This window comes from Solea senegalensis, linkage group LG18 (genome assembly GCF_019176455.1).
Source record: "Solea senegalensis isolate Sse05_10M linkage group LG18, IFAPA_SoseM_1, whole genome shotgun sequence".
Classification (NCBI taxonomy): Eukaryota; Metazoa; Chordata; class Actinopteri; order Pleuronectiformes; family Soleidae; genus Solea; species Solea senegalensis.
Genome location: NC_058041.1, coordinates 10,794,948 through 10,815,493, shown reverse-complemented (window position 1 = coordinate 10,815,493; position 20,546 = coordinate 10,794,948). Strand labels below are relative to the sequence as shown.

Sequence of the window (20,546 nt, the reverse complement as noted above, 5' to 3'; positions counted from 1 at the left end):
CATGTAAAGACATAAATAAGTTAAAACACTTCCTTTTTCTTCCCTCTTTGCTCTCTTTAGCTCATTTACCTTGAGGTGTTTGTTGTGAGTTGTGGAAACATTTTGGTCAATCCAGCAATATTATACATCAATAGTTATTTTTAGATTTGAACTTGTTTGAACTGGCTGCCAAGTGCCTTTGTGACTTCTCAGACTTCAGGCTTATTATTCTGTATGTGCTTTCATGCACTATTTGACAAATGAGCTAATTACCTTCACTTATCCTTCATTTGTTTTGAGTTAATACAGTGGTCAATTGTATGCTATTTTTAATTATGCAAATTCAAGTTCTCTTTTTATTTCAATTAATTTAAATGTTTTGATAAAAAAGATATTATTGAATAGATTCACTTCATCTTTTTCTACCCGTCCATCTACCTGTCTTAGTAGTAGTTGTATCATGATTGTCTTACTCAATATTATCAGCGTCTCTCCACCAGACTACCACACATTTACGTCCCCTTATCTACCTGCTGCAGCACATGTACGGAGTGCTAACTAAAGCCAGAGTAGCGCAGTGGGTACCATAGACAACACTTCATGGACTTCACGGGAATTATAATCAGTGGAGACAAAAGGCTGGGGAGCGGAGGGCAGTAGGTTAATGAGATCAGTCACAGTGTGAGGGCGACTAACCTTTCAAACCTGCGGGGCCAGGCCTGCTTTTCATTCTCCAATCCAATCAACTCTTCAAAACAGTATCCATCTGAATCAGAGGGAGAGAGAGAGAGAGAGACCTCCTCTGCTTAAATTTGAACTTGATTGTGCAGTAATGTACCACTTTCTTTTCTCCAGGGGAGCTTCGTGGCCAGCATGACTGCCACACTGAGGCAGATGGACGACTACCATTATGCCCATCTGATCAACACTTTTGGCAAGATAAGGAGTGATGTGGTGGTGAGTACACCTTTTCAGTATGTCTGTGTGCGCGAGATGAGACGCCTTAGGCATTGTCATGTAATGACTCCAAGATGAAGTAGTTAAGTATTTTTTACCTCTCTAGAAGTTAGATGAAGGTTTGAATGTTTTTCTTCCACTTTATGGTCAGTCTGTCCTTCCTCTCGCACTGCGACATGAATCTTGATGATACTAAGTACTAAGTTATGGAAGAGGGATAAATCTCATTGATTTCATCTCTGAATAATTCCTAATAATTAGCGTTATATAACTCTACTGTTATCCCAACGGATGACTTTTGAGTTTTATTCGAAGGACAAAATGTAATTTGTATTTCAAATAATTCTGTATTAAATCTAAGCATGCAGCTATTTTAGATTAGATTGTATGTACTATTCAATGAATAATGGCCTCAGGATAATTAATAGAATAAGTAAGCTTAATCATTTATTTAAGAAAAAAGTCATTTTCTTTCATGTGACTCTAAACAATTGTTATCATAGACAGGGTTTGGTTTGATGCTCCCCCTACAATGGAGCTGGATCTTTCCACAGATTAATTGTCTGTGAGCTGGTGTCGGCCATGTCCACTTTTCATAAGTGGGTTTGACCACTTTGTTAGATTGTTTATATTGTAGGTTTTCTCTAAAAACTCCACCACAAATTCATCAAGATCTACAGCCAAAAAATAAATGCACATTAACTTTTATGTTTTGGGTATTAAGCTGGCACTGCCAGCTAGAGAGGGAGTCATTAAGGGACATTAAGGGTCAAAACTGCATTGAGTAAAGATGTGAAATGTACTTTTTCTGTCTCTTTGATTTTAAAAAAAAAAACTGAAATTACTGAGGGAGAATTTTAATCAGTTGCTAGAGGAAAAAGTGCCATCTATTAGTAGCACCAGTGAAACTACTTATTAAGCTGTCATATATGCTTTAACTAAAGATAATTATATGCATTGTTCATATGATCTAACTATAACAAGAAATCATGTTCCTGTGAGAAGTAAGATTATTGTAAGTTTACTGTAGGTCATTTCCTCCGGTCCATGAAATCCTTGAACGTTTGTGGATATGACAAAATAATTTAAGGCTTGGTAAAGATTTAAAAATAGGCATGGGTTATTGGAAGTGTTTCCACTGTATTTCCATCATTGATTTTCTTTTCAAATTTTGCTTTATTAAATTGGCTTTGAGCCACTGTCTCTTAACTCTGTCTTTATCACTCCACTGAGAAATTACATTGTCTACCACCATTGCAAGGCAACATGGCTGAGAATTGAAACACACAAGCCTATCTCCTTTTAATCAGTTTTTAGCCTTCGGAAATCCTGCTACTTCTCGGTGTAAATGTTCTAATTGCTTTAGGTTAACTGTTGTTAAACTTGCTCTATGTTGAGTCCTTGAAAATCAAAATGAGGAGAGTGGGTTTGAGTTGCCCTTGAAAAGTCATTGACTGTGATGTTGAAGCAGGTGTGGAACGACTCTTACTACACCATATTTCTTTTAAGAAAATGCTGGGTTATTATTTGTTTCAAGTGTTTAAAAACAAAATTCTTGAGTGAATTTCACCTTACGAAAAAAACAAAAAAAAAACGAAATCTAATTATCTGTTTCTACCAGAAAACAGTTCTTTGCTCTTATCTTGGTGGTAGGAGGAAAAAGAAAGAAAGGTTTTATTTTAAAAAATGTTCTCTCTCTTGTAGGATTTCCTAATGGAAACATTCATCATGTTTAAAGATCTCATCGGGAAGAATGTCTACCCCTCAGACTGGATCATAATGAACATGATGCAAAATAAGTAAGTGCTACCCTGTTTGACACAGATGCACATATACAAACACACATATAAATCATGCAGCTTTAATTTCCACACACTGTTGTTGCTAGGGAACAGCAGTCAGAAATTGCTGAGGATATTTTGTAATGTTTTTCTCTTCATGCAAATATCGGCACAAGGCCTCAGCGGTGTACCAATCAGATGAGCAGTCAGTGCAGGGGCAAACAATCACATGAATTATAGATGCTTACTTGTATGCTGCTTGTTAATTTCTAAAAGTTAGTCTCTGGGTCTCTTTACTTTGTTGCTGGTTGTGCTGCCATGGCCTTCTGTTTTATTAATATGAATCTTGCCTGATTTGAGATAAAAAAAAAAAGAGATTAAATGTCCTTTGTGGTTAATGAGTTTAGTAAAGAGCTGTTCTTTTGTGCGTTCTTCACAAGAAGAGAGAGCTGACTCAAAAGTCCCTTTTCAGGATTTTGTTGTAGTACTATTGCGCGAATGCAAGGCAAAAGCTGTCAGATGAAAACCTCAAATCAGTTTTTTGACAACAAAGACAGAAAATCCCCTCTTTCCTACCAGCATCCATGCATTATTAAAAATGGATGTCAATGGGGATGTTTTTTACCCAGTGGCCAAAGATCCGTGGTCACTGCAGAATTTTCACCCATATGGCGTTGTCATTTTTTGAAGCCCAGTTTTTCTTTTCTTTTTTTTAAAGTATGAAAAGATGTGAAAATTCTAAAACCTAGTGCCCACATAACTACAGTGCATGTTGTTATTAGTGGCAACTATATTATCAAGCTGCCAGGTGCAAGCAGCTGGTTGGTTCACCACAATTCAATTCTTGTAACATCATAAGAGGCAATTTATATTTTGTGCAGCTTTCACATGACAGCAGTACATCCCAAAACTTGTACAGAGGAAGTGTCGGATGAAATCCCCTTCAGTTGCAGCCGAATCAGACCCAAAACAATTGAAACGGATGTAAATAACACAACTTTGACTTGACTCTGGCCCGTAACCAGAACCATCACAACATCGTCCCCAGCTAGGTTGACTAGTGATTGTTGTGTTGCTCTCTATTGGTTGTTATTCCTTCATCAGTGCATATGCACTGCTTGCTGAGCTATCGGGGCTCCCAGCATTTCATTCTCAGATGGGATTTGTAGCATGTGAAATGTTTTATTTTTGACTCAGGAGATCAATTTGTCTCTCTCCCCCAATGCTTCGGCTGAATCCTCCACCTTTTGTATACTTCTGTGACAGCTATGAGACTAATTCAGCATTCTAGTTGGTGAAGTCAGCCACTATTTTTGACGGAAAATATTAAATATAAACAGATGTCGGTTACATTCAATTATTGTCACATCAGTTCACCCAATGCTAATTAAGCCTATCAGCTCCACACAACTCCTTCTGTCTCTCTCAGTATAGAAGTACTTAGATCTTGGGTCGCCTGTACTGCACACAGGAAGTGATTTGTTTTATGTCAATACTGTGCTAGTATAGTGACCAAAAAGTTTCCGGAGTGACCTCTACTGCCAGTGGTCGTTCAGCAGATTAACAGGATTAACGCCAATTGCCCCCAACTGAGGCAAAAATAATAACATCAACAACAACAAAAACCACCAAAACTGAAAACCGTCCACGTCAAACTCTGAGTCATCTCAGTCTTTTCATGCTTGAGCCAGTTTGAGTCCTGCAGGTGTCGGCTTCACGACAAATTAGCAAAAGTCTTCCATTTGTCACATCCATCAGCGTGTGTTTGAAAGGTTGTTTTCCCCTGCTCCCCACTGAGAGAACCCAAGGTGACACATTCATTCATCCCACGGGTGAGCTATAAATGTTTTATTTTAACAGTCTAAGAGCATAGGAAACTACGTGTGTGTGCGCATTGTAGTCTTTTTGCTGCTCACTCTTTCATTCTCACAGCCTTGGAGACTGTTTGATGAAGAATAAGCAACCTCATGAAGACGTCCAGAACCATCATTCATGAGTATATCAAGAGTAATATATCAAACTTTATATAATTATCAAGTCAATAATTATGATAATGACCGATTTGAAAATACATGAAGATATGATGGGCCAAAAAGCTACAAAGACAACCATAAACAACATGGTCCTTTCATCCATTATTAAGATAAAAGAATATTGAGTAGATACTTTTACCTGTTTTGTCAAGATTGTGTTTGATGACATCAAAATTCAGTTCAAAATACATTTAAAAATTGAATGAGACGTACTTGAATGTCCCTCATTCATTCCTAACAGTGACTTGTCTATAGACACATGCCAGCTTCAGCACGTACGTCACCATCCAGGACACAGGCAGACTTCATGTTTCTGTACATTATGATAGCACCGCTAATGAGACAGGGCATCGGCAATAGCAGCGGTCATTCGCTCCCAGTCCTTCTTCTCTACCTATTGCCTCCCACTCCCTCTAGGTTGTAAACTGATTTATGAGCCCTAATTGCCCCTCGGACAGCGGCTTCTGTATGGTTCGCTACAGCCGTCGTTCCCCACCCCCACGTCAACCGGCAATAGTGTAATGGTGATGGTTAATTGGCGATAGAAAGGGAGTTTTCTCACTAAGGTCACGTTTGGTTGAATACAGGCCTTCAGACACTGTGTATAACACTCTTCCTTGCACGATACTGTATCTGTGCAGACATTTCAGACTTTATCTCCATATCCTCCATTAAAAAAAATGTCAGTGTCTAACAATTTAGGCCTCTGTTGTAAAGTTGCAGTCATGAAAAACATTGAGGATTGCAGGTGAGACACTGGATGGGTACAAGTGCCTCATGGTTAATCCTTGATTTCTGAAGAGGGGCCACTAAATAAGTTCAACTTGGCATTTGCTTTAACAGTGCAGTCACTCTGTTTTCTCAGGGGGACGAAGAACATTTTTTTAAAGACAACAGCTGCTGGCTGCTTTGTACAGTCAGCTTAATGTGCCCCCTTTACAGATTTGCATAGTAAACTTTTCAAGAGCTCTGCACTCTTCAACTTTATAGCCTGAGATGTGCTGAATCACTGCATACTAAGTGCAATCATCATCATAAATATGAGCACAGTTCATTGGCAATTTTCTTTTTCCAACAGTGAAACATTTATTCTTATGTGGATGTTGCATCGCCAGTTATTGATGAACAGTTTGAAATGATGACATTAACCACATTGATTGTTTTCGACCAGCTTCTCTTACTTACTACAATGGCAAATAAAAAATCAAGTAAAACATTGTTTAATAATCAGTGATAAACTTTATAATAATCAAGCGGCAGTCCTCTCTGTAATCCACAGAGAGATTCCACCTCCAACATCAGCATCGTGATCCACATTTTGGTTTTGTATGCAATATGTGCTCTTCTAGTTTTGATATGCACTACAATACAGTCCATAAGAAAGTATTTTCTTCTGTGCCTGGCTGGCTTACTGAGGAACATGATCATACTTTTCATTTATTAGATGTGAGTTAACATCAGGTGGCCTTAAAATCAGCTAAGTTCCTTTAATAACACCTTAAGTTTCTTTCTAAGAACTGTTAATCATGTCTACGAATAGAGGATTGGGAGAATAATTAGGAGTTCCCTGAATAGTAGATGAAACGACGAAAAACCATCCAGGCCAAAGGAGCAGCTCTTAAACATGATAACCATGTCATCAGTCCCTCAAAGACTCATTTGGAAAGGATTTCTGTAGCTTATTTGAAGTTCTGTACGATCTAGGCCCTGGAAGGCAGGTCTGGAAGGACTCAAAGATGTAAAAAACTGGCAACGTTTTTGTTTATACTGTTTATTTCTCATACAACCTGCCTAAGTACAAAAAAAAAAACAAAATATGGGTAGCTGAGTTGACATACTTACCTCTTAAGGAAAATGTATTTTGAAAGACTGCAGGAAGAGGTTTTTGGTTACTTTCAGACATGATCCTGTGTGTTTGAAAGCAAACAAACAATGTAATATCATATTAAATCCAAATGTAATTCTGCTGACCTGATCTTTTTTGTTTGTTTGTTTGAAAGATGCGCTTCTGAAAAGTTGACACTGATCAAATGTTTTCATCTCTCCAGGGCTATACTCCATGAAACCTTAACAAAGAAAGGACAGAATATTTCACATACTTGTTTTATGTTGGTGAAAAAATCTTATTAACTTTGATTAAAAAAATGTATAGCATATTTTCTTTGTGGCTACATCGATGTTTGATATCCCCGAATGAACTGTGCACACTTGAAGTTCTTCTCAAACCGCGGCTTTTTGCTGTTTAAACAGAAAAGCCCTGACCTTTATCTGGACTAATAACTAGGTTGCTTGTCTACTACTTGTGTGTGGATTGTGTTTGTATGTTGGAACACTGATTGGTAATTCTGCCGGAGTCAGATTAAGACCTGTGTTCCACAGAGGAATAGTGGCGGTGATTAAAGTGTGCTTTGTGACCTATTGCTTCATACTGCACTGCATCACCAGGCACAAGCATGCGTTTGTTTGCCAACAACCCAATGAAGGTTAAAAGTGGAGTTAATCTTTTGTCTCCAATGCCTATGCTCAACACTATTTACATACAGTAGATCGTGCTCCTCTGAGTTAGTTTTACTGTCCTTCTGTTTGATGATGAGCATCAGCCCGGAGAAGTAATATTGCCATTGTCCATGGAGTGCAGTGCGTTTGAGTGACAGACTGCACAGTGTCAGTTCTCCTTTATATAGTCTCACCGAAGACTAATAACATTAGTGATTCCTGTCAGCATGTTCTTTTATCATCATCAAATGTGACCATGGGGGATACGTTTTGCAATCATTGAGTCATTCAACCGAACACACTGTAAACCTAAGTAAATTAGTATTCCTATGATGTGAAACTCCCAAAACCAGCATGTATAAAATTCAGATGGTACACTCAAAGTGCAGAATCTTCAATTACTTCAGTGAAAGTTTACTTGAATCAAAGTATTAATTTAACAGAATCCATCATTGAGCTGACAGAGAGGAAGCCTCCTTCCCTGGTAATGGAAAGGTTTTACCGGTGTTACGGAAAATCCTCGCTACTTTATGTGTAAAAGAGGTATAAAAGTAAAACGGTATAACACTCTGAAACATGACAAAATAAAGTAAAAAATGTTAGTCTGTTTTTTTTTGTTTTTTTGTGATTATAAACCTTTTTGTAACTTTTTTGTGATTATAAACTTTTTTTTCTATACATGTCATTTTAGCAGAAAAAAAAAGGTAACTCACTGAGGCAGATGCTTCATCATGCACCTAGTGAAGATGCCATTTCAGTCTTTAAACTGTGGCACAATCATAACGCAATGATTTCTGTCTTTGGATCAACAGTATGTCCAATCAAACGGCCCCATTTTACAACTGCATATCTGATGTGTATTTAATTTGGCTTCTTTCGAAGCAGACTTGATGCGCACACTGATCAACAGTGACTGTGAATGACTTCAGGCTCTTATGGCAGTTGTTTACATAATCATCTGCAATGCACTGATGTTCAAGTGCTGATTATGAATTCACAATCATTGTAGTATCTAAGGATCATCAGAAAAATATTTCCTAATGAATGTTTTTTGTGTAAAAAAAAATGTTGTGACACTTTAATTTTTCACTTGAAGGCACATTGTTAAAAACCACAGAGATACATTGTTAAAGCTTTAGACTGTCATAATCTTTTTAATTGCTTCATGATTCACTGATAATTCAGTGTGAACTTCAGCAGCCTCCTGACTCCAGTGTTGAGTTTTCCTGCTTCATGGTATTTGGAGTGTAAATTTGCATGTGTTGCTTCATTAGTTATCCGTTCACCTCTTAAAAAACGTTCTGCCTGGTTGAGAAACAGCCTTTGCTGTCACTGTTGCATCTTGCATCTCTGTGTTTATAGCGAGCATGCTTCTTGCTGCGGTCTGCCTGCTGCCATGAAGTCAAATAGACCGCAGCACACTCACAGTATTCTTGAACTGAACAGAACGTCATTGGTCTGTGGCATCGGTGAACAATCATATCATTTCCAGTCGCATAACTACATTAATCTGTTCGTATCGTCTAGTTTAAATTTTGTAGGCAACAAAGGTCTGCAATTTACAAATACAAATGAAAAAAAAGGTATTTTGGCATTGTCATCTTGTAGAATCAATCTTACAAACTCGGACAACATTCATACAAATGTTGAATGTTAACGGAGGCCATTAGTATCACTGCAAAAAAATGCCTCTAAAAAAACAAGAAAATATTACCACTATTATGGGAAAATGACATGTTACAAGCAAAATGATCTGCCAGTGCAGCAAGGCAAAAATGGCACTTGTTAAGTTTCCTTGAAACAAGTCAAATTATCTTAAGTATCTTCAGATTATTACTTATTTACTTACTTAAAGTAATTTACTTACTTATTTAACTAAATAAGTCCCAATAAAAATGGTGTGATTAGATAAATACACTAGTACATCTTTTCATTTTTTGCAGTGATGATTTCAAACTCCTAAGAAGAGAGGGGAAGAATGTGCACATACAGGTTCTGATTGTTCTTGAGGTCGACTGATAGTCGAGTCTTAAAGGCCTAGAAGAACAATAGTTTGAAGCATGACAAAGATTAATCAGCCAACAGCCCTCTACCTCTGACTGCCCAAGGCAAAAAAACATCAGAGATATTTATAAAAAGGATGAAATGGAGCAATACAACTGGAAATTGTGGGGGCAGCATAGAGTCAATAGTCCAATCAGTTAGGAAAATGACAAAAAAAAGAAGCAAGCTACTGTACGGTTGCAGTGCCCAATTTGAAACATGCTGCCAGAGCTTTGTGGCTTATTCTTGCAGCTAGAAAACGGAGAGTGACTGCCAGGAGCTCGGCTTCACTCACTGGTGCGCTGTGGGACGTGGTATGTTCGATTCGAGGGGCATTGCGGCAAAGCAAGTTGTCAAAAGTGACACTGGACATACGGAAATATTGAAAATCCTGCTCGTCATCGAGCTCTCTCATCGGCAATGATCGGATCAAGCAATTGATGTTGATGTTGTTACTCGGCAGTGCCCTCTAGAGGAAGTAATGTGTAAGCGTCCATACTAACACGAAAGACGCACAAAGGTATGTAATAGGGTAGTGACAGAGATTACGTTTGGGACGGACAGGCGTAAAAGGACGAAGATTGAGTCTAAATGAGTCTTTTAATAGTTGTTTTTGTCAGTAATCATCAAGAGAAGATCACATACACAAAGCATAAGTGGCCCTAAAATGAGCAAGTGTAGCCAGTGGCCCATAATTTGTGCTTGGTGTGCTATTAGTCAGTACCAACCGTGGTTGTGGAGCATCCATGCAGAGTGGTGCTCTGCGACTCCACATGACACATGCACAGCCATCGGCCACTAGACTCATCAGAGTCAATGCTGAGAGGATGTAAAACGTCCTTTCAAAGCTGATTAATTGGCTAAAATTATGAATCTGTCAACCTGTAGGTTAATCCCACAGGTCCCAATAGTGTTTATTTCGCTGCATACACAGAACAGAGTGAGTTTAACAGTGTACGACAATCACTAACCCCCCCATGCTTTGCTTTTAGTGTTTTTGCACCACTGATGCATTAATTGACAAAATGGATACCAGCTTTAGTGTATTTAAATATTATAGATATAATATTGAATTTTTCAATCATTAATCATTATGGCTACATTTAGGTGCCGCGCAGTTAAAGTGCTACGGCAGCTCATGTGCTAATGTACCCACGTAAAGTGATGTCACATTAGATCAGAGGTCCCAAGTACAGATAATCAATTTTAATAATAATAACTGCTTTGATAATGAAGGATTTGGACCCTGCCTTATCTCCAAGCAAAGGCAGTGACGCAGGAATAGTATGCAAATAGATGCTGATCATTATCGAGCATGCTCCCTGAACTCAATTAGCAAGTATGATCTGCCGATAACTTTTTATTAGCATGAATGCTAGTTGTCTGTGGTGCAGATCATCATGTCATGGTTGCAGGAAGAAGCTGATTTAAAATTAAATGTAAAAAAAAAGAAAGCAACAAGGGTATTAGAAGCGAATCCTTTGTCTGTGCTGAAAAGTAAATGTGCAGCACATCCATCAATCACCAATAATGGGGGGATTTTTCTGACACTGACAGTTTTGTGGATATGGATGGCATATTTATCATATAACGATACCGTATGCACACTGTATGAAACTGACTCTATTGCGTAGGAGGTGCTGTCTCACTGCCTAATTAAAAAGTTAAAGGTTCTCCACGCTGCATGTTTCTTTTCTTGAGCAGAAGTCAGGGAATCCCCTCATTTACACAGATAAGTGTGCTACCTTGAGTTGCATCCTCAACTTGAGGTGGAAAAACGGAAGGCAGCACGAGATCAGGCGTTTTTTTTTAGAGTTAAGGTGTAAAACAAACACTAAATGTGAATGAAGTCGTTTGTCTTCAAGTGGTAATGATGTCATTATACTGTAGATGTTGCATGGCAACCAAGTTTCTTCCCTCCTGGCATTTGGTGCCGGTATTAATGTGAGATTAAAAGAGAAATGGCACCCCAGATTGTATAATCAACCTTTAATGTTCACCATGTTCACTTGATTCACACTCATTGCGGTTTCTGTGCAGAATATTCCCTGAAATCAATATTTTTTGATTAACTACGGTATGTAATGTAAAAATAATTGCATTTTTTACGACTAAGTCTTAAATAAGACAGAGACAGAGAGCATGTGTTAGAATCACTTTTATTTAGGATCCGCAGTTTAAAGATACTTTTCACCTCGCATAAAAAATATATTCAGCAGAAGAAATTAGCTCCAAGTGCCTTTAATCTTGTTTAAGAAGGTCTTTTTGGAGTGTCTTAGTCAGAGCCCTCTGTGAGGGAGAGTATATTCTATTTTCATCTGCCTCATTAACTTTTTTTCTTCTTAAATGAATGTCAGGATGTGCTCACACTGGAACTGTCCTGTCTGTTTTTTAAATCCCATTGTACCTCTGCTCACACGTACAGGCCGACTTCAAATGAGCTTTAATTTTCTGGCGTTTTCAATATCACGTGACCTGCAGTGTGACAGAGAGTCGCCCACAGAACGCGTTCATGCAAAACTGTGTCACACACCCCTGAACAGACAGTGGAAATCAGTCATGGGGAGAACACAGTGATCTTCAGCTAATTGCAGCCAAAGCATAAAGGACTGCATTAACTGGAAAAGGCAGATTGGGAAAGAAATGGTCGATTATAGGTGCATTTTACCTGTTGATTCGTATTTAGCCAGAAGCTGTGAAGAGTATTGATGTCTCCACTTTCCTCACTTTGTGTCCCAGCTGTGGGAGCTGTGTGCTGCTTTTGTGATTATAAGTTTGGTTTCACCCTTTGCCTTTGTGCCGAACATGTAATTGAGCCAAATTATTGAACTAAATGGTTTAAACTTTAGAGTTTGGTCGGTCAGTAATGTTTGCCTGTAATTCAACTCTTAAACAGTATAAAGTTGCTGTCCATCTTCAGGGTTTCATTGAAGAAGATAATTGGTTTAAAAGTCCTTCTCCTGATGCACCAAAAAAAAAGATTGCTTTCAAGGACAATGTACAATATAATTTTTAAGATCTTATCTATTATCCCAGTAGACACATCTCCTGATTTAAATTGCTGGGGCTTCTGATTGGAATTTTGTTTTGGGTTCTTGATCACCCTAATACAGCCATTATATTTAATCGCTCAGGATACCTCATAATGTTCTCTTCAAGGGAATGAATTTGAGCGTTAACGTAATGAAAGCTGCTCTAGGATGTACTTAATGCTTGGAAGTGAAGAATGAGGTGAGGAGTATTCTGTGAGTGCAGTCGGCAATTTCACTGCTAAGTAAATCCTACACACTGAACCTTGTTTTCTTTAATGCGAAATTAGTGAACCGAGAGTCGACATCGAATTACACAAATCTTTATACATCCTCATAAAGGTACATTCGTGCATCCGCGGTATGAATGAATTGCTGCGTCAAATGAGAAGTGTTTTCATTTGTTGGCAGGGGAGTAACAAATTGTGCTGGAAATTAAAACCGTAACATTCTATTACTATCTTTTGGCCATAGTAGGAACAACATCCATTTTACAGTTAACTCACGCACCCTGCGGATAATTCTGCATGCTCCCGTGTTATGAAGGAGATAAACAAATACATTGTTGTTTTTTGTTGGAAATAATTTAAAATTATATTTGCCATATTTCTGAGCCAACAAGTGAAGAAGATGGAAACATATTTAAGCATTAGTCCAGTCTTAAGCGTATCAACTATGGCTGGCATGTTCACAGCAGCAGAAAATTGAGTGAGGTGTGCGGGGGGGTGCTGGTGTGCTGGTGTGCTGGTGCAGACTGGATGAAGGTAATAGGCTGTCTGAGTGCTCAGGAGATGGGAGGGGTTCTCCCACTCATACGCTAGAGAGCCAAAGAAATAGACTTCTAATGGGTTATCTAAAGGTGTTCAATGACAGTTGACCTTTTCAGTTAAAGATTAAGGGGTGACTCTTATTGTTGTGTGGCTCACACATCAGCTTGAGATAGCATTTAGTCATCACTGCGGATTAATGTGGTACGGGAATATTGCATTGCTTCGGTCGCGCAGTGTTATTACCTCAACAACAGTGATTGTGATTTGGTTATTCTGATGCAGGCTCAGATATGTCCACTCCACTCCGCATGTCAATGAAAGGAAGACCTACCATTGAGCTCAGGTGATAGCTAACCGTGCACCCGAGAATCCCGCTGGAGACACCGTTCATGAAGCGGTGTAACCACGAGGTGGTCAGCCACTCACTGGGCAGCAGATGTCTACTCACCTGCCAGTGTCGCTTACCTGAGTGTTACATCTTAATGCTACATTATTACCCACTCAGGAAACCCACAGGCAATACACTCCACTGGCATAGCAAATTTCCTTGTTTCACTTTGCATCTTTTTCCCGCCGCACATTCTGATGCCTCGGGCAATCAGTTCATGCTGATTAGCAGTTGTGAATCAAATGCACCGAATGAAACAGGAGTTGAAATTGAGAAACCACGCAACTCAAGGTGGTTGTTCTTTAAATTAGAATAACACAAAACAAACCTTTTTGTTTTTCCTTTGGTTCAATGTTCTGAAAAGTCTTTTGGCTGGAAACTCATTGAGTCGCATCCCTTGGCCTCGTCCCCAGAACCAGCGTCCTCCTGCCACCGGTGCCTTCCTTGTCCTTTTTGGTTTTGTTTGTGCAGCCTCACTTGAAATCCAATTTTTGGCCTGGTTTGTGTGGGATGAAAGTGTGTCTGGCTGGCGGGTTATAAAGGCTAGCTAGCCCATTAACCCACTTCAACAGTCAGCTACTTTGCTCGTTGGCAGACCATTCTTCACATGCACGGCTTTCCTTTTGCTGCATTTTGGCGCTGTTTCGAGCCGCCACTCTGTCCTTGTCTGTTCAGCCGTTACTGCAGGATTATTTTATTATTAGAAATATATTCTACTGAACTTTTTCTCACAGTGTAATTAGGGAGATTAGTGTGCAAAGTATAATGGTATAGTATAGTTGTGGCCGCTCATACCAGGCAATGATGTTAAATAGTGAGCCAGTGGAGTGTATCTTACTGAGTGTATCTTACTGTGTTTCGCTTGCAGCATCCACAAAAATCTCCTGAATCGTTCATATATGAAACAAAGTCACAGCTGCTGTGACGGAAAAGCTCTTGTCTGTGTTATGATTTCTTTCCAGTTTAGAGCGTTAATTAAAGCCGTGAAGTTTCTGCAATTAATGTCATCTCAATAGCGCCTAAGTTTTGGTAAATTTAATAATATAACGTATTTTTTTTCACTTCCTCTTTTACTCCTTCTTTACCTCACTGAATCTGTGTTTCACCTCTGTAGCAAACTTATACTTTATTTTTCACTTGGGAGAACATTCAACCTTTGTACAAATACAAACTACTATGTTTTTTGTCTTCTCGTCTGGCTGCAGCTTTAAAACTGCAGTTCAGTTTTCTAATTATCTGTCATTGGACACAGCGTGTCATATCTTTTTTGTAGTGTTTTTTTGTTGTTGGTTTGTGCTCCTCCAGGGGCCACTGTTCCAAAGTAGCTGTCAGGTAAAAAATGTAAGAAGCTCTCCCCCCACCCCCTTATGTTGCACTCTTTTTGAACAGGTTCCCAGGGGGTATTAGTAAATATAAAAGATAAAAGCAGAAGTTAGGACTTAACACAAACTTTTTATTTCGTGCGACGATGAGGTAGTGACAATACCTATACAAAAGGTTTTATTTGTTCTTAATGTCAGTAAATACACTATACAATGTAATGCAATATCTGTGCAGTTCAAATGCTGTGTTGTGCAGTGTACAATTGAAAATTAACAATTGAAATTACAGAATGTAAAACACACTCTCCTCTTGTCTTTTCAGGGTGTTCTTACGTGCCATCAATCAGTATGCAGCAGTGCTCAACAAGAAGTTTCTGGATCAAACCAACTTTGAGCTACAGGTAAGAATCACTGTTTTTAAACAACCTTGATATTAGCACCTGTGCTCTTACAAAGACACTGTTCCTTTCTCTAAGATAGCACTGAATTAAAAACTTTAATGACATAACTGGCATGTTCTAAGGGCCAGCACTTCACTGAAGTTCCACGCTGTTTTTATGTTTGATCTTCCGAATGGAACAAAAGGAAAGTAGTAGATGCACACACCGCAAGAATCACAACATCACGTCCTCTGTTATATCCGGTAATTTAATGCAAATTTATGAACATTATAACCTGCTCTCGCTATAATAAAAGCATAATAAAGCAACTTGTTCTGACCTATGGAAGAATTTTAATCTTGTCAACAACTAAACCGCTCTGAACTTTAAAAAGCCTTATTTTTCTGTGTTTCTGTGACATCTCTTTACGATGTATGAATAAAGCTGTCACATTTTCCTTATGTTGCACTATAGATCAGTGGTTTAACATTAGTTACTCTGCATAGAATGAATGTCTTATTCAGCCACTTTTACTGACAAGTATACTAGTCTTACCCAGGCTTTCTATCTCAAATAGATTCATGTGTCAAACCCGATTTTGGACACATGTATTCTAAACATTTACATGACAGAAAGAAATCAATTATTGCGTTAGTCTGATTAAAACTTGACACAATTCTTCTAAAAAACTCTTAGTTTTTTCAGGCTAAAACAACCATATAATCCAATTGGGATTTGAATTACTTCTGCTGGGCTTAAAGGTGGCAGCGTTTATGCTCTGTCAGCTTTAAGAATTAAATATTTTTGAAGTTAATGGAAAGTAGAAAGGCACAGAATTGTGCTTCACGTGCTAACTAACATGCGAAAATGCTGAATATCAACGCGTTGAAAGGGAGGAATATCGCTGCCTAGCATTGCAGAGGCAGGCAGCAGTTAATTTAATAAATTAGTTTCCCACTAGTGCTTCTATCGTGGGACAAAAACCGTAGTCCAATTAAACAAAGCAGTCGCTGAACTTTGCATGGAAACATACTGACTGTCTCTGTCTTTATCTGGATCAGCTGTGGAACAACTACTTCCACCTGGCTGTGGCCTTCCTCACCCAGGAATCATTGCAGCTGGAGAATTTCTCCAGTGACAAAAGAGCCAAGATCTTCCACAAGTGAGTAAGCATACTCTCTCAGTCCACGGGACATTGTGCTCAAGCTCCCTTCCCATTATGATTGAGTTTTATATAATTCATCACATGGGGGCTCAGTGATTCCCAACTCCCCATGGCTCCAATAGAGGCTGTTCTTGTTTTTTTCACCCTTCTGTTGAAAGCAAAGCAGCCTCTCAGTAACTCAAGGGGTTGAGAGCAAATCTTGTACTCAAATCTCAGGTATCTGAAAAAGGTTGGGAATCCTCTCTTGGAATTTAGGCATCTTGGGTCTCTTCAAAGCATCCTGTTCTCTCAAAAGAAAAGAGAAGACATTTGACACGTGACTGGAATTCTAACAATTACATAGTTGTTGTGTCTGAAAGTCTCCTCTAAGACTTAACCCTCCTTTCTGCTGCCAGATCAGACAGTGATTACATTTCCCCTTCATCTACTGGCTGTCTCTACATTGAACCATTCATCCACATTAGTAATTCTCATAGAGTCTGGTAAATGCAGCCAAATGTGTAAATGCTTTCTGGGCAGACATGCAGCATATTGGCTCTCATCTTCATTTGGAGGAGCTTTTGTCACTGAAGCATACATCACACTGGCAGAGAGAGAGAGAGAGAGAGAGAGAGAGAGAGAGAGAGAGAGAGAGAGAGAGAGAGAGAGAGAGAGAGAGAGAGAGAGAGAGAGAGAGAGAGAGAGAGAGAGAGAGAGAGAGAGAGAGAGAGAGAGAGAGAGAGAGAGAGAGAGAGAGAGAGAGAGAGAGAGACACAGACAGACAGACAGACAGACAGACAGACAGACAGACAGACAGACAGACAGAGTCTCTCTCGCTGGTCAGCGCTTTATTATCAGCCCTAATAAACTCCCATGTAAACAAATAGCCAGACACAGTAAACAAGACATTTCCAACCACCCCCACACTTCCATCCTTGACTTGTGAGCCTTCCCTCAAACAAACGACTATTTGATTCACACACACACAATCTCAAACATTTGTGGTCTAAGTATGGGAGAGGGCTGATCACTGACTTGCTATTTCCAGGCACTTCTGTTAACATTGCCAAAATGTCTCATTCAAATGTAGCCAGGCTGCTTTGCAGAGCAAGTGAATTGGAGACTAAACGGGGTTTACCAGTTTTCCTTTCACCCACCTTTTCTACCTCTACCCACCCACTCTCACGCTCTGTCTCTGGGTCTCAACACCTACCTCTCACCTTCTCTCTTTTACTGCTGCCTCTGTGCATCCCTGTTTCCTTTTGTGCCGGCGCGTGAACTGTCAGTCTTGCCTGCAATACCAATTATTGTGCCTTGGTCGGGAGCAGAGCACAGGGGCGTGAAATCAGAGATGTGTGGAATACAGCTCCTCGGCGCTCTGCACCAGCTTTTCTCCTGCATCACACGTCTTCCGCTGCAGTTTGTGAACTTCTGCTCTGTCATCTCTGTTTGGGTGATCCTCATTTACCTTCTCACACTTAAAACACCAGGGATAACAGGCTAACACGTTGTCATAAAATATGTACAGCATGGCCTGTGCAGGAGAATGAATACAGCTCTGTTATAATGTCCTTGACGACAATAGGGATGGGCATGAATATGAATAATGAATAAAAGAGATTCATTATTCTATCTCATCATCCCCCTGATCATGTGGTTTGAGTCAATCCCTGGTCTGAGTGCTACGGGATGTGTGGAGTCATTTTTCCATGCCAAGAAATGTTTGGATTAAAACACAGCATAGCTGTTTCCAAGTTCATTAGGAGGCACTTGATACAGATATTATCATTTTTGCATGAAATGCCCATTCCTACACAACAATTTCTTGTCCATCAGTCACATCAGAGATAACATCATCCTACTCAACTTATTATTTGCTATATGTCTAAGATGCTGCAGCACTTCTAACAAAGGCAGTAAGATGTGGTTGTCTTTTAATGTACCTCCAAATGATCACTGATACAATAGAAAAAACAAATAATAAGTTTAAGTTGTAATTTCTTTTCAAGTGGTTGTGTAGAAGGGTGTTTGGACGATGGATTGTGGAGCTCTTCACAAACACACACACACACACACACACAAAGAACTGAATGAGTAAGCAGTGTTGTCAGGACATTTGTATACAGTGTGAGTGATTAAGAGAGGGAGTGTCATACTGTCAAGTTTCATGAATGCTTTTATAGGTCGCCTGTTACCACTCAATGGTGTATGTTCATTTGTTTTTCCCTCTTGCTGTATTTGCTGCTTTGTTTTTTTTTTCCCCCTCTCCATCTCCTCTGTGTCGATCGTCTTATGTCTTATGTCATCCATCGCCTCATTTTGAATCTCAATCTCAATTGCTGAATGACCCCGCATCCTAGACAGTTGAGTTTGATTGTTTTCCGTCAGTCTTTGGAAAACCCCCTTTACTATCACTGTATCATTTTAACCGGACACATGTCATGGATAAAGGCTTGAAAACATGGCCTTTTGGCTTCCTTAAACCTGCAGGACTTTTCTTTTGCATACAGCCTCTCAGTTGTTTGTAGAGGAATTTTATTTCCATGCCAATACACTGCCTAAAGATATCAATGCTCGGTCTTTGTTAAACGCCCTCCTTTGACAGTTAAATCCGGTGAAGTGGTTCAGCTACAAAGGGGTGACACGGCGTCTTTGTCGAGAATCCTCTTCTCCTCTCTGTCAAAATGCATTAATACAAAATTGGCACAACAATTGATTTTGGGTTTCAGAATTCCATCAGGGCTGCAGTGTACTCTGAAATGTCACAGTGTGTGGAGGGGACTCTCATGGGATATCAATCAGAGGTCAGAACAGCTGTCACACTCCGCATATAAACCACCGTCTTTTCATTTACCTGCAATGTCATGCCAGGTGTGGAGTGTGCTGCGAAGTGGTGCCACTGGGCCTCCATCAGTCCTTCAGTGTGATAGTCTGATGTCAAATGGACCTAGTGGTCAAACAATGCCGTTGCCTGTAGTGCCACCATCTGGTGAGGGCAAGATAATTAAGGGAGAAAAGGTGATTGATGACTCCGACATCTAACTTTTAATTTGTTTTTTTTATCCTAATACGTATTCTTTGTAATATTGACTGCCTTCATCTTGTCTCTGGTGCCTGTTAAGACCTGGAGGCAACTTTAAAAACACAGTTTGTTAAATCTACTTTTGTGTCTTTGGGGATCCTCGTTGTGCTGACAAATGGTTTCCTTTGCACTAAATAGACACTGTGCTTCAGACAAATGTGATGTGTATTCATTTGAAACTGGCGTGCTTTCAGTTTGCTATACAGTGCCACTGATGCATACGTTAACGTACTGTCGTTTTTAATGAAGAAAAGTAGCAGCAATTACACACATACTTGCTATAGTTAATTAAAAAAGAGTAGCAAAAGAGGCCATTCAAATTTAACACAGAGCAGATTTTGTACAAGGTTGTGAGGTTCTGTCAACCGAATGAGAACAGGTGGCTTAATTAAAGCAACACTATGGAACTTTTGCTGGATGTGCTGACACTTAATGAAGATCGCCTAATAAAAGCTGAGCCTGAACATTTTTTTAGAATTCATAAACCTGGAGAAGTGTAACTATAATGCTTGCAACGTTGGTGGTTGTCGGTGGTAATTCTGGTTGTTTATATCAGGCTGGTCAGCCACGTGCAAACTGTGTTAGTTTGGCAGTGCTTCACAACAAAAACACAATATTATGGTTTAGTGCAGGTCTTCCCTGTGGTGAACCACCGGTGAAAATGCATTTGATTACTTCTCGCCATGCAATGGTGCAGTTTAAGTATGCCCGAAACAGGCCAGTGGAAAAAGGGTGAGGAGCAACGGTCAGGAATAGTTCTCCTGAGACTGTTATCTTCCACTATTGTTCTTGATCTCGAAACAATCACAGGCTTGAACTTACTTACTTTTTCTTATCAGCTTGTTTTGAAAGAACTGAAGTCATTATTTTTGTTTCATGTGATCGGTTTCAGAGTACCAGTTTCACTTTCTGCCTCGCTGCCTGCTATTTCCTCTCCGGTTAGTTTCTCCATCACTCACTGTCTGTCTCCGCTTCTGTGTCCTTTCCACTCCACTGTTTGTCCTCTCTGTGACCCGGGACGGTGTGACAGGCAGGGATACGGGCCTCAAACTGCCGTGGGGATTGGTTCACCACCTCGACATGGCAAAGCAGATCAGCTTAAATGCCCTGGATCATAAAAGCTAGACAAAGAGTCAGGATAG

The 20,546-nt window shown here is 39.5% G+C and overlaps 1 protein-coding gene across 2 annotated transcripts in view; it reads left to right on the top strand.

Annotated features, from left to right (window-relative positions):
• dock1 (dedicator of cytokinesis 1) overlaps positions 1–20,546 on the top strand; it is a 176,694-nt gene that overhangs the window by 119,554 nt on the left and 36,594 nt on the right. For both annotated transcript variants that reach the window (XM_044014605.1, XM_044014604.1), the window contains exons 28-31: positions 835–936; positions 2,641–2,735; positions 15,121–15,199; positions 16,240–16,340. In XM_044014605.1, coding sequence (XP_043870540.1) covers positions 835–936; positions 2,641–2,735; positions 15,121–15,199; positions 16,240–16,340 — 377 coding nt within the window. The remainder of the gene's footprint in view (positions 1–834; positions 937–2,640; positions 2,736–15,120; positions 15,200–16,239; positions 16,341–20,546) is intronic.